The sequence below is a fragment of the Corticium candelabrum genome, chromosome 9, assembly GCF_963422355.1.
Source record: "Corticium candelabrum chromosome 9, ooCorCand1.1, whole genome shotgun sequence".
NCBI lineage: Eukaryota > Metazoa > Porifera > Homoscleromorpha > Homosclerophorida > Plakinidae > Corticium > Corticium candelabrum.
This window is the reverse complement of record NC_085093.1, coordinates 8,030,159-8,054,647: the sequence shown is the minus strand read 5'-3', so window position 1 is coordinate 8,054,647 and position 24,489 is coordinate 8,030,159. Positions and strand designations below refer to the sequence as shown.

Genomic DNA, 24,489 nt, shown 5'->3' with positions numbered 1-24,489 from the left:
TCTAGGTGTCAGTTTGTCTGGGCATGACACGTGATGATTATTACACTATGTGAAGTGTCACTAAAAACCTACAGCGACAAAAATTAGTCAGCATTTAACTTTAGTAAATCTGAGATCGCTTACGAAATTTACGAAAGTTAGATGCTTACAAAATTTTGTTGATTTACAGTATACCAAAGAATGTCTAGTAATGGGCTGGCCAATAGGTATACGCGTAAACGATTCTTCTGACTACCTTCCACATGCTACAAAGACCATTGCAAAATCAACGCCATAATTCGACATATTTAGGTTCTGACTTTGTGAAAATGTGTCGTATCTTGGGTGTAAAAGACTACGTATGCTATGTATGTACCAAAATCCCATTCGAACAAATTCGTCTGAATGGAATTTCGTCATTTACAACTGATCCAAAATTTTTCAAAGTACCAAATGATTTGTTCCAATTGTGAAAACTATTGCCATTGCATCTTCAGCATCAGTAGACGTAAGTTTTAGGCACATGAAATGTCAAATGCAGTCTTCAAAAAGAGCGAGCACAGTTTGGTCGACAACTCACTTTGAATTTTCTGACGTCCATGGCCATGGTGAAAGCAATGTCATGATTCAATACGTTTAGCATCAGATTTTTTATAACGCCAGCATGAAATAAGGTGTCGCATAGAGCATCATGTTATCATGAATGCAAGTTAGAAAGGCAGCAGCCCAAGAGATGATTGCCATATGTGTCCAAAATGTGACCACACATGAACCGGTGAGTTTGTGAGTAGCAAAAAAAGGAATTCATAGCCAAAAGCCTACTTCACAATACACCTCGCGTCGCGTCAAAGGAGGCCGTTTCCGACACAACGAGCCGGAATAGGAAAACATCCTATCCAACACGTCGCGTCACGTCGGAAACGACCTCCTTTGACGCGATGCAACGCGACGCGACGTGAGGTGTATTGTAAACCAGGCTAAAGATGTAAAGCCACAACAAAGACTCGAGAAGGCATGGCAAAGCCGATAAAAGCATTAGTGCCCGTAACCATGCTCCTGAGCGTTATGCTGAGATCATGCACCCGAGCGTAGTTGCGAAGACAGTACAGGGAATTCTGAAACAGTGCCCAGTCAGAAACTGTTCTCATTTACAGCCGATGAGCCGCTAATGAGAATCGAGATTGAGGTGCATGATTCAACGTCGCGGCCCAAGTTGGTCAATATTCCGAAGCTGTATTGGTAACATGTATTACTATAATATAGCGTAGGTACAGGCTTGGCAACCAGACAGTGGTCTCACACTGTGCACTACAGAAGGAACCTCAAAGAAACGCCTGATAAGAAGCATAGGAGAACAGTCAGGTCTGGTCGCACTCCTAAGTATATAAAGACTAAAAGGTATGCAGGACGTTAACAAGATGGGCCTTACACTTGCCTAATCTGTGGTACACTACTGTAATCTGCCAATTTCCACAGTTTCCTATAAACTGCCTGGGTGCTTATTGAGAACGGATTTTCTTCAATAAAAATTCCATCTTCCGTTTTGCTGCCCTGGGCACTGTTTTGGAAATTCCCGGTAGCTGTTGAAGATCGAAGATCATACAGCAGAGTCGAGAAGAACTTGTAACTGATGCTGAGTGGATAAACTGTTTACATTGTCAGCGTCCCAGGAAAGAATTAAGCGGACATTGTCTTGAGCATTGGTGAATCTTTGAATCTCACAAAAGACAACATCTTTGAAAAAAAATCACTGATGGCCTGACTCATCATTGGTTTCAATAATCTTGCAGAAACGGATTGTACTGCACTACAGCTACCAAGGAAAGCAGCTGCAGCAGTTCTCCGAGAATCTCGCAAACCTAATCCACCCAGGTCAATGGGAAGCGTGCTAGCTTGCAGCCAAGTAGAGTCAGAGAGAGATGTGGCCATAATGTTTTCAAGACAGTTTCATTATCCCATATTGAACTGGTCATGAGACACATCCAGAGAAACAATTTGAGCAAATGATATATATATATATATATATATATTTTTTAGACATGTATATATTTATACTTCTTACAGATCCCAACTGGGATCAACTCTACCACCTAAAGCTATTCTACATAACACCATCTTAGCATTGTATAACCATAGCTTTACAGACAGTTGCTGATGCAAATTACAAACCGATCTACTGATACCAGCATTGTTCAGAAAAGAAGCCCATATATATATATATATATGTATGTATGTATGTATGTATGTATGCATGTATGTATATATTGCCGTAGGATGACAAAACACAACAATCTAAAGGCAGAACTGTCCTTACAAGCTGCATATATACAGTATATATCCTACAATGTACTGCTTGTTAACGTTGCTTGTATGTATGTAATTGAATGCGCGTCCTTACACAACGTGAACCGACAATTAGGTAGCCATACCTCGTGTTTAGATTCAAGTTAGCAACATAGATCAATTCCGACAATTCTCGAAAAAGGCCCTGCTATTTGGTTCCACAGTCACTCACCGGCTTTGATCTTGAGCACTCAAATGCGCTGTTGCAGCTTGAGCTGATGCTTTCAAAGCTTCTAGCGACTTCAAGAGTTTCTCTGCCATTCTCGAGGTCACGTGTTAAAAGAAACTCGCAGTCAGATGCTTCGTTAGCGCACAAATTCCTCTAAAAAAACAGTTCCTAACGGAAAGACTACCTATGCGAGAACCAGCCACCGCACACCATGGGAGCTAAATAATGGGAGGTAAAAGAGCTGGGACTATGGGACTATTTCAACGGTTGGTAAATTGGGCGTTCTGCATGCATGTGACATGTGTAATACCTACATGGTATAGAAAGCCAGTTGCAGTAGCAGTTTCATAATCAGTTGTTAGCTAGAATATGTCATATGTCACTACCATAAGTGCTACCAAATGTAGTTGTCTGAGTGGCTTCCTATTTTTCAAAACTACGTGAAAGCTACGGTTAATTAATACACTTAGACGTCTAGTCCCTACATAATGTGCTCAGTGCCAGTATACTCATTATGGTCAGACTTGCATTTAATCTAGTAAAGTTGGCCTTTGTGTTAGATCATAGACACTAGAGTGGGTTAAATCAATACTGCAAACTAGAATTGTTCTTTATTCAAATATACACAGGTCACATTACCTCTACAGAATATATTCATAGATATAATTAATTACCATATATACATGGCATAAGGGGCATGAAACGTTAATGCATCTGTGATCAGTTTCAGTGGTAAGTTTATTTTTGTAATATTCCGTTTACACTCAGAAGCACACCTCTATCCTTAGACTTCAACTCTTATCCATGGTTTCAGCTCCATCGATTTTCACTTGCAAGCATTCTTCTTCAATGCCCGTCAGTTCACTACCAAATGACATTGGCTGACATTCTAAAGTTCGTAAATTCACCAACACACATGTTGATGTTTTGCAAAAGTCAGGAATTAAAATGAGCAAAGTCTGTTGTCCTTCATCACCTGAACAATAACAACATAATAAATAGTGACATCTAACAAGGAAAGAAACAGCAGCAATACCAATAACAAATCTTGATTGAAACAATGGTTGGTTTCCAGCATAGAAGACATTTGGACAGTTCTTTATAACAAAGGGGTCTTCCTTAAAATATGGAACACACCCTTTCACAGATGAAGATATATCATACACACACAAGCAGAGCACCAAGAAATTATACCCAATGTATCAGGGGCAGTAGGTGCCAAATGATTGCATACCAATGTATGCTCTAAGATGTCTAATCGATTTTCAGTATTACTGAACTGATAAATGTCAGAAATTGACTGGCCTGATGTTCCCAAAAAACTACAGATAAAGAATACCTCGTATCATTCAAGAAGCAACTATTGAACAATCCTGGTCTAATACCTCACTCCACCAATAACCGAGTGAAATGGGTTGGTAGCTAAGTGCATAGTTGAGTACTGTGCAGTCTCTGGAAACATACATGAAGAAAAAGGCTGTTGTGGAAGCAAGTAATTTGCAGGGTCATTGGCTCCAGGCATAACATCAACTGGAACACAGCTCTACAACAGATTCAGTCAGAAATCACAACTACAAAACACTTTGTGCACAAATTTTATAATTAGGTGCAATATTAGCAACACAATTAATTAAACACTCTTGAAGCAGCAAGTTTCTTTAAACCATTTGTAAATAATCAATAAAACATACATAATGTCTAGGGTAACAACAACACAAACCAGTTGAAACACAAAACATATGGGTATGATAATTGTCAGATTTATTACCAATTGCAAACGTCATGAAGACCTCCAGCTGTCTGAGGATTCATTCTCTCAATCTCATCATATCTTTACTACTATCAGGAAACCACATCGGCAAACCTACTAAGACCAACCAGAAATTCAAGACTCCCGCAACAGTTTGTTATCTGTGTGTCCCATCGTGCCTTGTACAGGACTACTTACTATTCAACATAATAATATATATAACCCAATACCACCCAGACTACACATAATCAACCTGCTAGAACCATGACTCAGTTAACAAACACAAACATCTACGATATCCTTGTAACATTAATGATTTCCACCCCCAACAATTAAAGTGACCATAGACCAATTACACCAAATAGTCAGTTAGAATAGCCTCAGAGTCAACTACAAATAAATCAAGTCTGATGAGCTCGTGAGTGAAGGACCTTGTTTCACAAATACAAAGAATAGAAGACCGAAGTGCAAAACTGATGTGACAACAAATGAGCTGCAGAATTTTGCTATAACTGTCTTCATGTTTTATAGCAAAAAGGACCACCAATTGTTTGTTAAAAGTCATTGCCTCTGAGGTTCAGGACCTCCACGGCCTGTTGAACTGAAGCATAGACGTGTCAATGAGCCACGTTCAACTTAGTGAATTCGTTTGGCATACAACCATTTTTTTCATTTTTATGAATTGAAAAGACCAACTTCAAAGAGAAATGTTTGTCGTTTGAGTGAGAACTACAATAAGCATGCCTTATTTATCATGTACTGCACTATTAGTGTGATGCCTGGCTAAGTCCCAAAAACTTCCATGCTCGCAGAACTAAGCAAACAGCAAACATCCTTATAAACACTATTTCTGATGCCAATCATGCATATATAAATGCTGGCAAAATGTTGCAGATATCCCTTGCCCCTCCATGTCACAGATTCATTTATAACTGTTATGTCTTCTAGCTCTCATGTCCAACCAGAAGCATAGAGAGAGAGAAGATGGAGCGTCCGTCTACTCATGGGTGGGGTGATCGTTGTGATGGTAAGAGGCGGAGCTGTTGTTTACACTGTGCCTTACATGGTAAGTTTGAGTTAGCGTCAGGTCAAGAAGACAGCGGCCGGAGGAAGCTGTGAGAAAGCTGATTAATGCCTGAACAATGACCTGACAACAAGAAGAAAGCCGGGTCCCATCACAAAGGTCAGCTTTTGAAAGAACATGCAGATTTACCGCTTTCCCGTCCAGCTGAGTAGTGCTAGCGTGCTGTACTGATGTGAATGTTACTCTTAACGTCCATATTAGGATAGTGGCTCTGCATCTGACCATCACAACAATATCACCCCACCCATGCCTAGACGGATGCTCCAACTTCTCTCTTTATATGCTCCTAGTCCAACGCAAGACACATTCCAATAAAAAGTCACTGATATGTAACAACACTCCCTTACTTGTCAGAGCGTGATGTTTACATTACATTAAGTGACCAAAACTTCTGCAGGTTAAATTCCACTATGGTTGAAAATGCAATCAGTACTAGTTGTCAAAGTAGTAACCAAAGTCACAATTTATAGTTGCTGCATTTTCACCCATTTCTTGAGTACTACACACACTTACCTATCTGGGATGTTCAGTGATGAGAAACTTTCCACCACTCTATCATCACCACAATCAAAGCTACACTTTTCACAACAGATAGTACGACTCATCCTGCTTTTTATGTAGTCTTTTTTTAAGCTGACTTTGCTGTCTTCAATTACATTTGTTACATTTAGACAAACAAGCTATGATATAGCTAACAAGCTCCAATGCCCGGCTTCGCCCGGGGGACAACACATGCCTGGTGCTTCTCCTTTCCACTTCATAGTGCCGCAGTTGACACACACGTTTGTCATTGAACGTGAGACAGGTCGCATTTATAGGTAGAGATTATGGCAGAAAGTATCTAAAAATGCGTTTGATGGTATCATAGGTGATGTTGGCCATGAATGATTGCAGTAAATAAAAATGTCGCATATACACTTGCAATCGTATATCGGGAGTGCAGGGCCGGATCCAGGAATTTTTGAAAGAGGGGATTCACCTGGTAGCAGTTATTTATAGCATTACTAATTTTCTCTTTTCTAATGAAATTAATGAAATTATTGAACCACGCCTATTGGAAAAGAGGGGGTTGCAACCCCCTGAACCCCATCTGGATCCGGCCCTGACTACCGGATATTGCGCTGTCCCGTTGAATGAAATAATATATAAAGTCACGTGCAGCTAGACGAATCATATAGCACTCCCAAATATTGCGCTGTCCGAAATGAAGTCACGTGCAGGTAGACGAATCCATCAGGGCAGAACTGGAAGTCACATGCAGTACTCACCCGGATTATCCGTTCCCCATATCTAACGAAGTCACGACTCGTACCGACTCTCGTCATTTCGACAGTCCCGCTAAACGTCGTCTCTTCGAAGACGTTGCGGGCATTTCGGGGGACAGGTGCAATAAACACGGCGGCTCCGTATCTAACGAAGTCATGACTCGTACCGACTCTCGCCATTTAGACAGTCATGCTGAACGTCGTCTCTTCGAAGACGTTGCTGGCGTTTTCGGGAAACAGGTGCATTACACACGGCAGCTCTTCGACGATCATAGACTGGCAAACGACTGTGGGCAAATTGTTTAAGACCCGGATATCAGCAAAATATCTTCGGTTTCCCAGCGTCGCCCGCAATAAACGACACGATCGGCGCATACTGTCCGACGTCGGGAACGGGCAGTCTAACCTCGGTGGAGATACGATGCGCCGTTCCGAAGATATTCACGTGCGAGCGGAAGCGAGTGTGATCGGCAGGAAACGGAGTCGTCGTGGGAGAAGTCAGGAAGACGACCACAGTCTCACTTTCGACTCGAATGAATTCGGCGTGCCCGAGCCAAATTCGGCCGAGATCGGACTTGCCGTTTTTGAGAAACGTTCCAACAGACAGACACACAGACAGACAGACAGACACCTCTGCTTTATATATATATTGCCAACCTATCTAATACAAACTACATTTTTAATTACACAAGCAAGCAAACAAAGCAATGGGTGAGTAAACAAGTTGGTAAGTGCCTGGCGGGCAGGTAGATCATGGCAGCTATCACCAAAAGAAGTTTTTATCAAGATCACAAACCACAACATAGAAATGGCAACAACTAAACCAGCACAGAAGAGCACCACGATCAGATTTAACTAAAAGTCACAAAAAGTATGCTAAAAACCACTCCCACTTCAAACCAAGTTTGCGCAGTTGATTTGGACAAACTATATATATAATAATAGTGTACCTTTGTCAGAAAGCGAAAATGTTGACTTATTGCATGCCCAATAATTAGGTCTGACTGTATACACAAGCAACTGCATGTCATCATCTCAAATAAGGTCAGTAGCACTAGGCCAGAAGAAACGGGGCAATAAAGAGATAATTTATCATAGGTTGTTTTGAGTCAACCAGATGCTTGTAAATGTTTGGCTGCTTGCAGTGTAGTTGACTTGACTCTAATTTGTTTCAAGATTAATCTCAGCTTGCTCAATGCAAACCTCGTATAGACTTCTCTCCCTTTAATTGTAGAGAATTTCAGTCAGTGGTCAGACAAACAGCTGAACAACACAAACTAATTGTCAGAAAACTGAAAAAATCTATGCTAAATTTTAATGCAGCTTTTCCAACAGTGTGTGAATTGTAGCAATATAATAAAAGAATAATTATTATAATTTAGAACATGAAATTAACTGCAATAGCTCAGACATATACAAATTAAAGTAAATTATATATAGCCACACATCCCAACTACCCAAAACAAGTCAACAATTTAGAGATAGTCGCTATTTGCAAGTGTGTCTTCATGCTTCCCCAACAGAAGACTTTCCAGAAACATTTTAGCGTTTAATTCCTTGCCAAAGACAAAGCTGTTCCATCAAGTTAGGAAAGGCTAAAGTGAAATTGTGTCAACTGAACATTGTGGTTTTGGATGCAATAATTCACAGTGTTTTCAAACTTGCTGGCGTTCAATAGCCAAACATTTCCACCACAAGGGGTAGAACTTCTAACCTCCACACTGAATGACACATTCATTATGAAAGAAATCTTTTTCCTCTTCTGTTGTTGTTGCTGCAGTTCCGGCTATGATTGAAGCTTGGTTCATGAATAACGTTGAAGCAAATTTTTAACCAATATGTCAAAATTAATACAGTGTTCCAACTAAGACTGGAAAATGGCACAGTGGCGGCATTTGCAGCGCATGTGGCCTGTAGGGTTAAACTTAAAAACTAAAGTATTTCTTGTGTAAGATTATGTGAGAAGGGATTATATTATAGTGCAAGACTGCCAGGAATTTCATCTTGCATGTTAGGTTTTCTATGGACATGAGTAACTGCAAAATTTAACAGATAATTATCTTCCAGCAAAAGTACATATTGTACTACTACAGTAGTAAGTACTGCACAACGAAATTATTACAGGCCTTTCTATCTTTACTGCATTACATTAATAGGACAGCATTCGTAGGAGCAGAAGAGCAGTAGTGAGTAAGCACCTGGAATTACGCCAACAAATATCAACTGCTGTATTTAGTTCAGTTACCACATCCTAAATAGGGTCTTCAGCAATTGCGATCCCCTCCCTGGCTTCAACAATCCCCTCCTTAGATGCTTAGCCGACTGCATCTTTTCAGGCAGTGACAGCTGCAGGGACATGTGTAGTATAGTGGTTTCCTGTCTGAATCTTGCTATCCTGTATCTGTTCTTTCTGTGCGAGATTCAATAGCTCATTTACGATACATTAGAACTTCACTAGATCTGCGTATATTACTAAACACCGCATGTAATAGGGTAAAGCCTAATAAAAAGAAACCGCATCCTGAATTAAGGCACAGTGCTACGCCGTGCTCAAATAGCCTAGCTGGAACACTGCAATAAGCTGGACGACTATTCAAAAAGTCAGGTTGGTTGTCACCGAGTCGAGATAAACTGTCTCCACTGCAGCACTGTTCCCTTCTGACTTCCTTGTTGTCAACCTGGATTGTACCTCTCAAAGCATCATGGTGTTTAAGAAACTTCTTTGAGCAAGAAAAGAGAGCAAAACACTATCATCTGCAGGATCAGCCTGTAAAGCAACAGCAGCTGTCTTGAAACTGTCTGAGACAACAGTGGTTCTGACCGTTCACATCTGCAGTAAGCAGAGTCAAAGGGGATTTGTTGAGAGACCCAGGAAATGCAGTAAAAAAGGACAGTCAGGACCTGCAGTAGATTGCACTGACAATTTCCTAGAGGGTATGATCAAACGTAAGATTCACAAATTCTACCTGGGTAAGGAATTCAATTATTGCAAACACTTGACAAGCTTCATGGTGCTCTAACAGAGGAAGCTGAATATCCCTTTTCTCGATCGACAACAAAAAAGCTAATCAACTACCTTCATGAGACTCAGTTGAATCAGCACACTGTAGAGAAGAACTGACTGGATTACGATGATTAGAGAGGCCTCAAAATTCCGAGTAGAAGGGTAAAAGGCTGATTGTGCTTCATGCAGGCTGGGAAGAAGAGTGGATAAGAGGGGCAGACCTCATGTTTGTTGGTAAAAAGGATCAGGGGACTACCATGATGAAAGGAATATCCATCATTTCATAAAACAGTTTAAAAATCACCTTATTCCTAATTGCCCACCTCAGTCTGTAATAGTAGTTATGCTCCCTGTCATAATGCTGTTGTAGAACAACATCCAGTAAAAAGAATGCTATGTGTCAGTAGCTTGCAAATCATGGTCAGCTTCAACCCAAGAATGCTAAAGGCAGAACTCTACCAGCTGATCAAGGCAACAAATCATGTACCTGTCTACAAAACAGACATTATAGCAGAAGAAAGCAACAACAAAGTACTTTGGCTGTCAGTAGGCCACTGTGAACTGAACTCCATAGAGTTGGTATGGGCTCAAATAAAATGAAACGCGGCGAAGAGAACACAGGCATTAGCAGTTTTATGATAGAAAAACATCAAGCGACTCTGCTATGAAGGCATAGCCAGGTAACACAGGAACATTGAAAGAAGTGTTGGGCCAACGTCATGGAGAAAGTAGAGCAGCACACTACTGGAAGAGTGTGGTGGACAACATTAGAGCGTCTTTTCATGGATGTTGGAGCCGATTCTGAGGGGCACGACCCCATGTCTGACAGCAAAGACAGCTTCCAAAACTGATATTAGTCCTTTTGGTAGATAATGCATGTTATGTTTCCATAGAGACTTCCTTTAGTGTTTTTGGTATCTAGAACACCCCACCTGGCTTCTCCCAAAATCTCAGTAAATGACAGGAAGTCCAGTAACATATGCCCAATTAACTGGTACCCAAAAGATCTTTGCCGACTCTGTGCCACCTTTCCTTTGCAAGTTAAGTAAAAAATTCTAAAGGACTGCAATTCTGAAACAACCATAGTTTTCCGGCCAAAAGAATGTTCACCAACTTGGTGATATTCTCAAGACAAGCTTGTAAAGCAGGAGCAACTGTAACAGTGGTTACGTCCAAAAATGTTGTACCTGAAACTTACAAGCATCAGGACTGGATGCCTGAGGAAACTGCTTCAAAGGAGACATGATAGTCACAACGTCAGCAACTAAAGTGGCTAGGTAGTTATCAGAGAGTTGAGGAAGAGGTTATTGAGGGTGGCATTGAAGTAAGTCTTCTAGAGCTGCTCTAACGTCTTGAGAAGCTCATCCAGTACAACAAAGACATCTCCATATTGACCTTCTTGAGCTAAGTCTCAAAGCAAGGATAGCATTGAATTTTTGTGTTGTGGAGTTTGCTTGGCAATGATTATCAAATTCAGCTCTAGTCTCCATCCAGAGATCTACCAAGCCACCTTGTTGCCATTTTCAAAGTCTGGAATAAAGTAATGACCTGACTACTACATGATTCTTCCTGTCACCACTACGCAAACTCCGTAATACACATTTTGGAAGCATTCAAAATGTCACAAAACCCTATAAACCATAACACCACTGTTGTGTATACTAATGAAAGAAATACAGTCAAAAGAGGCCTTACAGAACGTGGCACATGTGCAACAGTGTGCACAACATTTAGAGATGAAATGTTTTGCAGCACACAATTGAAGACCATTGATTTATCCAAACTTGGACCAGACAGTAAGGTTGCAGCTGTCAATCCATCCAGTAAAATGTCCTCTTTTGAAGCTGGATGAGATATGTGTACGCTTCTCCAAGAAGAAGTACAGTAGTTTAGGAAAAGACAATGACTGTCATTTGAATGGTGCCGACCACCTTTACATTCCCTACATTGTCCAACCTAGCTTCAACTCGCTCCTCTGGTGAAGAAGCTTGACAAGACGTAACTGAAACAACCAAACTTAATTTGAAGTGTCTGAAGTGTTGCATGATGTGTCATGTAACAAATGGGATGACCTGGGAACAAACATGGTACAACAAGATCCTGAGTAAACAAGACCCATAGAACGCCTACAATGTTCAAAATGGGCTAAATAGATAAAACTTCAAGACGTGCAGAAATGACATTGATGGTATTTCAGAATAGCCACATCTGGGAACACAGCATCAAGTGATATGGCATATGTTGATTTGTTGAAATAACATTTTCATGTCTCGCATAGTCAAAAACATAAAGGGCAGCTCATCTGAACACTGCTCATACAACTTCTACTCTGACTTGACTGTTCCTCCTGAGCAAGACCCGGATATACCTGAATGTCTCCTGAAAGCCATGGGCATTGTGTAATAGGGGCTAGAGGGGGCTATACCCATCACTTTTGAGGGCGTGGATAGAGTACGACTGCCAATATAACTGGAAGGTGAATCAGCCTCCATTTTTGCACCCACACAATGCCCCTGCCACAACATAATACCTCATGGCAGAAATTACACAGAAAAAGATCAAAAAAGCAAGCTCAAACAACCCATAGATCAGTGTTTCTTTTTTTGTCGTGGACAAGAGAAATTCTTCATGTTTGAATAGAGAAGAACAACAACGCTGAATTGATACAAATAAGCCCACTCAACAGCAAAACTTTAACATTATCAAATGAGTAAGAAGTTCTTCCAATATGTTGTACAATGCAACCCTACTCAAAACAACAAGAATATATCACACAGTTCAAACTGCACTCGGTTGCAATTGTATATATAATTATCTGATAAAGAAACAAACAAACCAACTGCCAAACAAACACATAAACAGTCAGCAAACAAAAATATGATTCTTACTGCAAGTTGGGTAAGCAGTTCGTCTAGCTCCTTTACTGCTTCACAACTAATTGCATCAACTTTCCTTGTCAAAAGCTAGCAACACATTGTTTCAGTACTGTTGCCCATTAACTATCAAATATCTGCTTAAATAACCTTAGATCCTCTCTCTTTCTTGTCTACCTTAGTTTCTTCAGATAAAGCATTTCCTGCTACAATAACTCTTACGATCTTGGAACACATTTCTTGTACCTTCACAATTTCTGGTAAGTCTAATCATCCAACATAACCATATTCACTTATCTTACAAATGGTCCACCAAGCTGGCCGCTGACAGTGTCAATAAGTAGTTGTAGAGGTAATGGATCTCTACTTGATCTTCCCACACCAAGACCAGAAACCAGCAGAACAAATCTATATAAAAATATATAATAATAACAACAACAACAACAACAACAATAATAATAATGGTTGAGCACAACAAATCTGACATCTGCTTCAGAAATAAGAAGACAACTTATTGATACCAGCTGTCCTGCTGATGGCAACATCGCCAGGAAGCAGGCTGAGAAGTTGACAATAACTCCGACTTGCAGGTGCAGGTACATTGTATGCCATATGTGACAGTGTCAGACACTGGTTGTTTCAGTGGTGTTGAAAGCATTGGGCACAGTACCCGCGGGTATTGCACAGTGGCTGGACATTAATCCAGGTCATCACAACCCGCAGCACTTACAGCAATCAGTGCATCCAGTCGGATCCTGCATAAATTCATGTCTTTTGTCCAGACAGCCATGACGGTGAGGCAGGGTTTGCTTCCGGTGCTTACAAGAGACCTTACAAACTAGACTGATCTGATTGAGCACAACATAATAACAACAATAACTACTACAGCCTAGTGGTTACAGTTCTGGTTCTCTGACCATGATGGCCTGGATTCAATCCCACCATGGTGGCGACAGCAATATACATGTATATGAAATGAGTCTGTCGTTTGTTTCTCATAGTTTATTTCATTATGCCTGTGAGATAGACTTGTTTCCATCAATGGGAGTTTCTGTGATCTGGCATGGCAAACATTGGCAACAAGGATCAGTGCTTTCCTAGTGGTCATTGATATCTACTGGGCATGCTGTTCAGAGCTCGTGAAATCCCCGTAGCGCACACAACCACTAATCTATATGCCAGTTACTAGCACCATATGGATTACACAGAAAGATGTACCTCTCTGGGACTTACCTGCTAGGTTGGTGGGCGCCCACCTGGCCTACTGAAAGGATGATGACGACATAATAATAGCACCTTACACACACAATCATACAGTAAACCAGAACTGCTTTCCAACCTGTCTTCTCCTTGCTGTAAACAAGAGTCAAGAGATATTATATCTTGAGGTGGGATTCCACAGTATGTGTAATCTTCTACTTCAAACCTGCCACTGCTCAGCTCTTGCCCTACAAGAGCAATAACAGCACCTACAAAAACAAAAATAGAAACTCCATTGCAATGACCAATAAAGACAAATGACCACCTGTCACAGACTTTGACACGGGAATAACCCCAGTCAGTGCAATACGTTGTGATTCATCCTCCAATATTAAACAATCTTCATCTGAGGTCAATCTTGCCTGTGCTGGTAATGGATTCAGACCTTGCTATAATGCAAAGCGTTCATAATCAATTTCAAAATTTGCCAAATCTCTATCATTTTCTGCCTTCCCCTTTTGCAAAAAGCAACAATATAATACACCATACTCAATACACATTAACATCTATATTACATATTGAACTGTTGAATAATCTAACTAACACTAAAGAAGTAATCATTCACACCACATCAAATGCTTTTCTAGACACACAGAAGCAACTATGCTCATGCCACTACAGTGCCAGAGTATCATGTGAGTGTGTAATTATGTTCAAGAGAAGCCATGTGCATAAGCAATGGTGCTCAATCATCTAAACATGTAAATGTCAAAAATTTAAAGCGGAAGTTTCAACTTCAAATTTTTAATTTCAGTTAAAGAGCAATCCCATGGAAAAAACAACCTAGGCCTCAAAAATAGGTCTTGACAAGAGAATCTGAATGACGTTAGTAATCGTTGCCTGTTCAAATTTGCCTCCGTTGTTAAAACAATTCATCATCAGCTTTTATTACCTGGTTGAGGACTGCCACTATGGCAATACAATGCAAGAGATGATTCATGATGGACTCATAGTTGGGATTCGTGACACTTCAGTACCAGTGACACCCCAAATGAATGTGAAACTTACCCTTGAAAGTACCAAGAAATGGTCAGGCAGGGTGAGACTATATCTAATCAAACTAACCAGCATGTACCCTCACTGAATCGTTCAATGAGAAGAACTTAGGTGTCCTTCAAAATTATCGACAATTTCACGAGCGTACAAAGCGCATGCTAGGGAGGAGGGGTATGACCGCTGCACGCTTTATAAAACGTTGATCAGTACCAAATGGCTTGTTCTAATTTCTCCGTTTTCCATAGTCGGAATTGCATCATGCACTGTTTCCATGCTTGTCGCCCTTATGTACAGGATTTGCAAACAAGTACGACCTATTCTGGTTTTGTTCTAGAACAACATCAGCCGTTCATAAAGAGCTCATTGCCTCTACCACAACTTTCTCAACAATCTCGTCTTTGTCCACTTGAATGACTAGAAACCTCGAGCTGGCATCATTCGATTGGATCAACTGAAATGGAAAAAGAACTGTATCAATGCAGAAGCGTTGAAGACCACACGTCAACCCTCTAATAGATGGAACAATGGTCAAGTTATTGAATTGTGCATCAACAGTATTGCGTATGCTTTGGGGAGCGAGAGGGGATTCAGAAAAGTGTGCACTTTGAACACAAACACAAAGTTTGAAACAACCCTCAACTACTCTAATCTATATAAATGTAGACTCAATGCGTGTAACCAGAGCTACAAGTAACTTCTATCACACTACCTATAGCAATTCAATTTTTGGGCAGATCATCCAATTACTGGTGAAAACTGCTCCAACCATCTTTTTCCTTTTCCTTAGCTATAACTACACCGCCATTTGTTCATTTCATTTCAAATGTCAAATCAACTTATCAACCTCAGTAGTAGCTGCTGCTCCATTTCCAAAGGTCTCACCAACAAAAAGCACACCATGTAATGCAGCTGTCACGATGATTTGACAATAACAAATTGATTAACAGAACATGATGCCATATGATGCCATCTCAAACAATACATAGTCACAAATCAATCCTATTTGGCTAGCGATGGTGCCACATCTTTCTAAAAATGCATTTCTTTGCTGCAGTAAAACACCTAGATTAGCCTTCCTAAACAACAGTCAATGCAATTGAACCTTTGCCTTCTCGGTTCACCTACAGAAAGCTGTCCAGATGCTGGCACATGTTCCTTACTGCCAACTGAAGAAGCTATAATACCTCAATACCAAGGCATGAGCAACATGTCTTGTGCAGTTGCATCTAGAAAGACATAAGTGCAGGTTGAAACTGACCTAGATTGCAAGTCAATTCATAGAACACAAACAGTAGGCAAATATAAGCAGGGTTCTCACTAGAGATTTTTGGGAGCGCGACAGGATGGACGGGTCCACGAGAGATTTTTGGAAGCGCGACAGGATGGACGGGTCCACAACGCATGCAGTCTACCTTTTTCCAGTTGCACAGTCCAAATCAGACATGTGCACTTGAGCCAATCTCATGTGAGATAAATTTTGCATTGTAGCTATTGCGTGAAAAATACTTTCAAGTGCCCTGGCAAGGAATCAACATCTATCACCAGTAAGCCCTTCTTAGCAACGTTCATAGATTGTGCATGCGCAAGTTTCATACATGAAACTCAAGAATTGATTGACGTGGCACTGTTGTTGCTTCACGAAAAGTCTACAGTAGATTCTAAGTACTACTTTCCAGACAAGAGGTGTGCTTTCCGGGTCGCTGGAAGGGCATCTGGGACTAGAATCAGAGACAGTGCATCCGGGACTGCAATCAATACTTGCATGTTTAGAGCGAGGCTATGTTACTATTAGTACACCATCCTATGTTATTTTGTAAGAGCTTGGATCTGTGCATTGTCACCTTTACTAAGTAACATAGTATTATTGTTTCAGTAGTATGGAATTCTCAAACATTCTTAGCTGTAAAACTTTGGACTCCTATCTACCGTTTCTGAGTGTGGCACACTCGTATTGGAGCGTAGCACAGCACCGCACTGCCACGCTGTAGTGAGAACCCTTTTTAGTATCACTTTCTTACATAAAAATAAATTCTGATGCATGATCAATCAAAGTTTGACAGTCAGTATAGCAAACATCACCAACAATTTCTAAATCAAATAAGTAAATAACTTATGACCTTGTGTTGCAATATTGAGCTCTAATCAATATACTACAGTCCCCCCCAAAATGTGAACATCGCTTGTCCCTAATCTGTCAGCCCTGTATGTTCTTCTGCTTGTTCCTGTACAAACTGACGAGACACTCCGCATTTCCTTGCTACTTTCGTTTTCTTTCCACCAAGCTTGTCGTACTTGCGTAGTACAACTAGCTTTTTCAATTGTGTATGATCTTCTGCCACACAGCGAAGATCCATTCTCGATACCTTCTGGTTGTTCAACTCTTCTCTTTTCTAACTGGGCTTCAGGGGAAACTGCATTCTCTAGGTCACTGAATCGAATTACTGCACATGTGCAGTAGAATTACCACGCGTGTGCAGTTGCTCCCTCGCCATTACCGGCACTTCCTCGTGCTATACTGGCATGCCAGTATCGTTACCAAAGTCTGACAAGCAAGTTTCTGGTAATCCCTGCTTATACCGGCATGCAGCAGCTAAATGCGTGGAAATACATTATGTAGTATGAGAGAACAGATAGCTTCCAAATTTGTGTAAAGTGTAAAAGACAAGTGCCTTGCCTCAATATACAACAAATCATAACCAAGCCATTAGTGAGACATCTGGGCAACTTAGAGATATTTACATCCAACAGAAAGTAAACAGTTGAATTGTGGAATGCTGAAATACGAACACACCAAAGCAAAGTACGACTGGAAGCAACAAACACTGTGACATCAACATGTACAAATGTACGGGCCGTACACAGACGAGGAGGTTGCTCAGCACGATCCTTAAGCCTGGTTCACAATACACTTCACGACGCATCGCATCGCGTCAAAGGAAGTAGTTTCCAACGCGACGCGACATGTGCTTTTTATATTGTGAACCAAGCTTTAGATCAGAACACCTGATATCAATAATAAGAAGGCAAGTGTTTGTCTTCTTATTTCGCAGATGTCAGGACAATTGGCACCAGTCTTCCCAGCAGTAGGGATGGCTGTATCCTATATCATATGAGACTATGACTCGTTTCAGTCGTTGGGAGTTTCTGTGGTCTGACGAACGGTCCGTTGACAATGAAGTTTAGTGCTTTCCTGGTGGTCATTGATACTAGGTGTGCTGTATCGAGTTCGCGGTCACCGTAACGTCTACAATCTATATCGAATTGGCTAGTCATTGATCACCGTGTGGACTACACAGAAACATGTACCCTGCTGGGCTCACCTGCCAGGTTGGTGGACGCCCTGATGGGGTAAAGACCCCACTTGCCTATCATGGAGGGGCATAGCGACACATATAATAATTCAGCTATGAGCGTATAAGAAAAGGGATTTTGTAAAAGTCACGAGACTTGGCGAGTAGCGTACTCTAAACGTATAGGGCTGAACCGACTTCCGGTCTGGGGACTATGTGGCTGGCTGGCTGACTGGCTATGTCTGTCACACTGCAGGAATGTGCCATGCCTCCTTTGTGTAGCCCAATCACAAAACATTAATTCCTTTATGTCGTACATGGCAACCAAAGACAATGGACAAACAGCCAATCTTACGGGCAAAACTTTCTTGAGAGAGTTCTATTACCAGAACAGTGTAATTCATGTTTGTGATTGTTAGGAATTGTCGGAAATAAACAACAGAACTCAACTGTCTACAATTGCTGACCCGAAATCGATCACTTTCTTGGTTTTGCAATAGTTATATGGGAATCTGACATTACGTAACCATGAAAGGTTTTGTGTCCCGTATACGATGACTCTGTACAAACTATTTACGGACTTCGTGGTAGCTAGCTCGACCCAGTCTCTCTCTGCCCTCGTCATTCCCCGGATAGTCAATCCTCCCCGGGAATGATGAGGGCGGAGAGAGACTGGGGATTCTTGACTATCCGGGGAATGACGATGGCAGAGAGAGACTGAGTCAAGCCTAACTTTGTGGTCATGCAAAACAGCATTCGCCATGTACGGTTTTTAGATACATTTACAGGTAACACGTTTAGAAAGAATTACAGTAGCCTGTATTTGTAATTCTTTGTGACAATTAGCCCTATCGTACGTGGTGTTCAGGACTTTGAAGGCTAGCTCATAGCTATGGAAGCGACGGTGTAAACACAGCTTCAATTACTAGTAATAATAAAAATACGCTATAGCCTAGTGGTTAAGAGTTCTGGTTTCTGACAATGATGGCCTGGGTTCAATCCCAGGTGGTGACAGCAATATAATGAAACGAGTCTGTTGGTTCTTTCTCACTGTCTATGTCTGTGAGAGTAGCCTTAAGCCTGGTTCGCAATACACCTCGCGTCGCAAGGGGGCGTCTCACGTCATATCCAACATTTCACGTCGAAAACGGCCTCCTTTGACCCTCGACGCGACACAAGGGGTATTGTGAACCAGGCTTAAGACTGTCCATTTGCATGGACAAAGATAGAGAAACATGAGAAAGAAAGACAGACAAGTTTCATAATTCACTGTCGTAACTGGGGTTTGAATCCTCAAGCCATAGAGTGGTAACCATTAAGCCACAGCAAGGGTACTAGACGTAATTTTAGCCTTTATAGCCTGGGAGGACGCTGGCTGACATCCTGCACATTCACGTTATACTCAGCAACAATTTTTTATTAATTTCACTTCAAAATTATTATTAAAGGGTAACTGCAAAGCAAAAATCAAAAATTCTTCTATGTTGGAAATTGATAGTTCTAGTTGCATACATGACAGGAAAAATAGTTTTAGATTTTTAAGTTAAGTCTTCGCTGAGATATAGCATGTCAAAGTTGCTTCCGGTTCTTTAACTTCCGGTAACGCGTTATAACGAGCGTGGTGTAGTGTGACGTCACTGAGGGGAGACTCCACACTAGCATGTAGTGTAAACAAAGAAATTTGTGGCGAAAGAATGGTTCGGTGTTGCGTGGCTGCAGAATGCACCCATTCGTGCAAGTCATACGCAATCGCGTTTCAATTTCCGAAGATCCCCAAACTAAGAAAAGAGTGGGAATCGCAAAATATTAATGACAATTGTAGAGACGTTTGTGTCATCCGGGCGACTGCTACTGAGTACAAAGCGTCTCACTGAGTCGACAGAAGTCTGCAGTAGCCACTTTTAGCCTGATTGCTTCGAGATACGTACAGCCAGGTCTATTCAAGAGCTTGGTCTGGGTTGTAGAAGAGCGAAATTGAGGCCACCATTTTCCATCTACCTGCCTCCACACTTCAAGGTCGCAGCACTCTGGAACCTTTGCAAAAGAAAAGGAGAGCCATAATTGAGAAGCGGGAAGGTAAGGAAGACTCTCGTGCAGAACTAAAGTACTGCAAATGGCTAGGAGAGGTCAGATTCTTGATGACTCTAGATGACTCGCCGCTTGATCATCATGTGTAGTAAATGCAATCGTAAGTGTTACAGTATACTGTACAGTGAAGTCAAACCTTGTGTCAACGTGAATTCAACGTACGTACTTCAACTCATTTTATTCTCTTTCTCACGTACAGCACTAGAGTTTTGCATGAACTCACCAGTACACTATGCCACTATTGTTGCTAGTATTCAACATTATTATCGTGTCATTATTTGAGACAACCTCAAATACGTTTTGACAGCACACGCATTGCACTCCACACGAGTACAAATTCATCATCTCACAACGACCGCAGGTGAAACCTGTGGATGTTGTTTACTTACCGGGATGTGCATCGATTACGTTGCTAACTCCTACTTCTACTTGCAATGATGACAGGCTATCGGGTAGCCTGTCGTCTTCCTCGTCCGCTTCCAAGGCAGCAGGCGATCTCAAAGCTTCAAAGGCATTGTCGCTGAACTCAAATCTGTGTGGTCTAATCACTACGTATACTTATTAAAGGCTAGCAGTAGATCTTCATCAAGCGATTCATGCAATGACGGAACGTTATCATCATGTAAAAACCTCCAGAGGACTCTTCAGAAGACTCGCTGTTGCTGCCGTCGCCTCCACCCTAGCAGCATTGCCTTGGATATGAAGATTTAGTCATTTATACAGGCTGCTGACAATACAGACGCACACGCGTCTCCCCTCAGTGATGTCACACTACACCACGCCAGTTATCGAAAGTTGAAGAACCGGAAGCAACTTTGATGTGCTATATCTCAGCAAAGACTAAACTTAAAAATCTAAACTATTTTGCTGTCATGTATGCAACTAGAACTATCAATTTCCAACATAAAAGAATTTTTGATTTTTGCATTGCAGTTACCCTTTAATTGATGAGCATTACATACCTCTTCACTTATTTCTTTAAGAATACTTGGTTGCAAGGGCATGGCTTTGAAAAGAGTTCCAAGAACACAGCATCGTAATCCAGTCTTCACGTCCATCAGCTTTTGAATAAAGATGTCATCGCCTATTACAACAGATTGACAACAAGTAGAGCATTCAAACTGAATCTCCAAAACTTGGAGCAAAATTGAAACCAAAATACACATCTCATTTATGCTTCCTATTTTAGAAACACTTTCTACCACTTCATCCATGCAGCCAAAAAGGGCACCCCATCCATTGACAACCATACTACCCTAAGTGCTTGAAGTACATTCTTGCAATTCCAATCTAAAATCCCAAATTTCCTGTTATTTGCTTCAATTGCTACTTCCATAACAAATAGCTAATCACTGATATTGCACACACCACAAATGATTATGGTGACTTTCTCTTTCAGTTAATTAAGTGATCAAATACACCCATGTTCCATTTGTTCTATTGATTTCAATAAGAATCAAAATCAATTGCAATCGTCATCCCATCTTAACAAGCCCTTTCTCCAACTGTCATCCTTAAACAGTTAACAAAAAAATAGAAAACTAGTCCTGACAAATAGCATTCATAATTATTTAAATACCCACCTATCATAAGTACAGTCACTGAGCGCTTTCACACACAGGGTAAAGTTGGGTTAACTCGAGTCTGGATAACTCAAGTTGAGCTATGATAACCCCACCCCACCCAACTTGCGTTCACACCTAGAACACAGGTAATTAGATGCAGAAGATCTACAGTAGAGTGAATACGTCGATTGCTTGAAGTTTCTGCTTGAGAATAGGAAAGCAGTAATGCCGATAGCAGAATACGAGAAGGAGAAGCCATTTGTACGTTGGCACAATCGACTCTAGGGCGTCTTTTGCATATACTAGGGCGAGCCTTCGCTTAACTCCACTCTAACCCGCTTTAACCCGGTTTAACCCTACTCGGAGCCAGGGTTAGCTTAACCCAGGTTAACTTGAGGTTACTAAACTCGCGTTCACACAACTGGGGTAATTGGAGTCTAACCCAAAGTTAACCCGAGTTAACCCTGTGTGTGAAAGCACTTACTGACACACTAACAGAAGCAAGAATATTGATTCGTGATTAAGATTTGGCAAAACTCTAACAATGAATAAACCATAATCAATCAAGTTCATGTAACCAACCTTGTTGAGGCTTTCTAACTGTTCGATAAAGTACAATACTGCAGCAGACTGTTTGAACTAGTGGTGTCATTCAACATTTTACATTGTAAACCTTGCAAATTCTTTACAGCAACACCTTAGTCTTAACGTACATATACACACATATGGTCCCATTAAATAGACGTCAAGACTTTTGGCAAAAGTAGCTGGATACGTCAAATATGGATGGCCCATGACCTATGAGAATTCGAAGCTTGCTCCTTTTCTTCCGTCATAGAGATGAGCTTTCTTTGCATAGAGAAATTCTGATGTGGGGAATGAGAGCGATCATTCCACAGAAGCTTCAGCATCTGGCATTGCAGTGTCTTCATGAGGGTCATAATGGTGTAGTCAAATTAAGGGACTTGCTCAAAGCTATGTGTGGTGGCACAACATTGATCAAGATATTGAGTCTGAAGCCAAATCATGTCCTGGATGCCTGGCAGTAGCTGCTGCACCTTCACACACTCTGCTGCATAGATGAGAATTTCCTGCATCTCCCTGGCAGACATTGACTTCGCTGGTCCAATGAACGGTAGGTCATGTCTTGTGGTGGTGAATGCGCACACGTAATGGACCGAAATATTTGTCTTGAAGAACACTACAGCAGATGAGACAGCAGACATTACAAACGTTGTTTACAAAAATGGGGTTGCCTGAGCAGGCGATGTCTGATAATATAATGGACACCAATTTACAGAAGATGTCTTCAAGGCCTTCATGACACAAAGCGAAAATAAACCTGTTACCGGCGCTCCCTAGCACCCCGCCACCAATAGATTGGCAGAACGGTTGGTACAAACATTCAAGAAGGTTGGTACAAAAATGTTCAAGAAGGCTATAAAAGCTGATCAGTCAGAAGTGTTTGATCAACACAAGTTGGATAAATTTCTACTTGCTTATCGGGTTGTGCTACACAGTACTACAAAATTCCATCTGAATTGATGTTTGTCAGGCAAATTAAAACTAGCTTGGATTTAATGTGATCTGATGTGGCGCAAACTTCTCAAGACAAGCAACTTCAACATGAATGACCACAACTATATGCCAATTTCTTCCAGGAACAACAATGAAGCAACGAACTAAGTCTATTGACCAAAATGGGTCACCACAGGCACAATCATTCATCAATTGGGACCACTGCTTTACAAGCTAAGAGTTCATGTTATGATCCGGAGACATCACGTGAACCGACTGCACAGAACATCAATGTCTCTCTCTACTTCAGAGAACAAGACGGAAAAGCTTATTCCAAGCTCACTGACCAAGTCTTCAGAGATTATACTACCAGATCCACATATTCAACTCACAACACCTGTACATCTAGATGGTACCAGGAGCATTATATGCTCCTCATGGTACCAGCTCGACATCTGGTTCTAATTCTTCTGATTCCTCTACCAGACTTGCTGCAGTTATATATATATACTAATCCTCCTCGACTCAGTTATGCTTCCAACTACAACATCACAGAAAAGGGAACTGGTTACAGAATCATCTTCTTTGGTCCCTCCATCACAACTCGTTGTTACTACACGTTCTGGCTGAACTATGATAGAACCTAGCAAATTTAGGGACTTGTATGTCAATTTTAGTGACTTTACGTTTTTAGAACGGGGAAAGTGTACTGTACGAGACATACTTAGTGACTATCATATTGTACACGGGTTGGTTTTGTTATAATTATCAATCTAGTTGGTTACCGTTACTGAACACATGTACATGATATAAATTAGCATATATAGCCTAGCGCACTGGGAGATCTCTACTTTTTTTTTAGCAAACTTACCCCACTTTTTCTTAGCCGCACGTTCCAATACAGGTCTAGTGGCCATTAGCCGTACAGCGTAGATTTGAGAGTATTGTTGAGTAAAACGGCGCGAAGTCACCCTGAATCTCGACGACAAGTCTTCGCAAGTACAAATTCGTCTTTCCAATTTCGAATATTCCTTGCAGCCATGTTGAGGTGGTGCAAGTAAACTATCAGCCATTCAGGAGAGTGCGCAAAATTGTCGTGGTAACGTGCGCTAACTAACGTGCTTTGGGTTGTTGCATAAGTACGCGTAGTTGTATGATAGGAGTATTTTCTAGTACACTGTACACGGTATATAATCTGGGTTTTGTGAAAATAAATAAATTCTATACTCCTAGACTGAATTGTTTCTTTACTAGAATAAATTATCGCACAAATGACGCAACAACCCAGTAGTTTAAATTTCAAGC

The 24,489-nt window shown here is 41.1% G+C and overlaps 1 protein-coding gene across 2 annotated transcripts; it reads right to left on the bottom strand.

Annotated features, from left to right (window-relative positions):
- Positions 1-3,051: 3,051 nt before the first annotated feature.
- On the bottom strand, positions 3,052-24,275 carry LOC134184281 (DNA polymerase delta subunit 2-like). Of its 2 annotated transcripts, XM_062651928.1 has the most exons (12): positions 24,056-24,180; positions 22,249-22,867; positions 21,064-21,185; positions 13,993-14,116; positions 13,807-13,936; positions 12,770-12,875; positions 12,618-12,713; positions 12,483-12,557; positions 3,877-4,034; positions 3,686-3,813; positions 3,528-3,629; positions 3,052-3,467 (listed from the first exon to the last, which is right to left on the bottom strand). In XM_062651928.1, the coding sequence occupies exons 2-12, from the start codon at positions 22,316-22,318 to the stop codon at positions 3,283-3,285; spliced, it is 1,296 nt and encodes a 431-aa protein (XP_062507912.1). In that variant the 5' UTR covers positions 22,319-22,867; positions 24,056-24,180; the 3' UTR covers positions 3,052-3,282. The 2 variants fall into 2 exon arrangements, with proteins under 2 accessions (XP_062507912.1, XP_062507911.1); XM_062651927.1 differs by lacking the exon at positions 22,249-22,867 and having other exon boundaries at positions 24,056-24,275.
- Between the last annotated feature and the right edge of the window lie 214 nt (positions 24,276-24,489).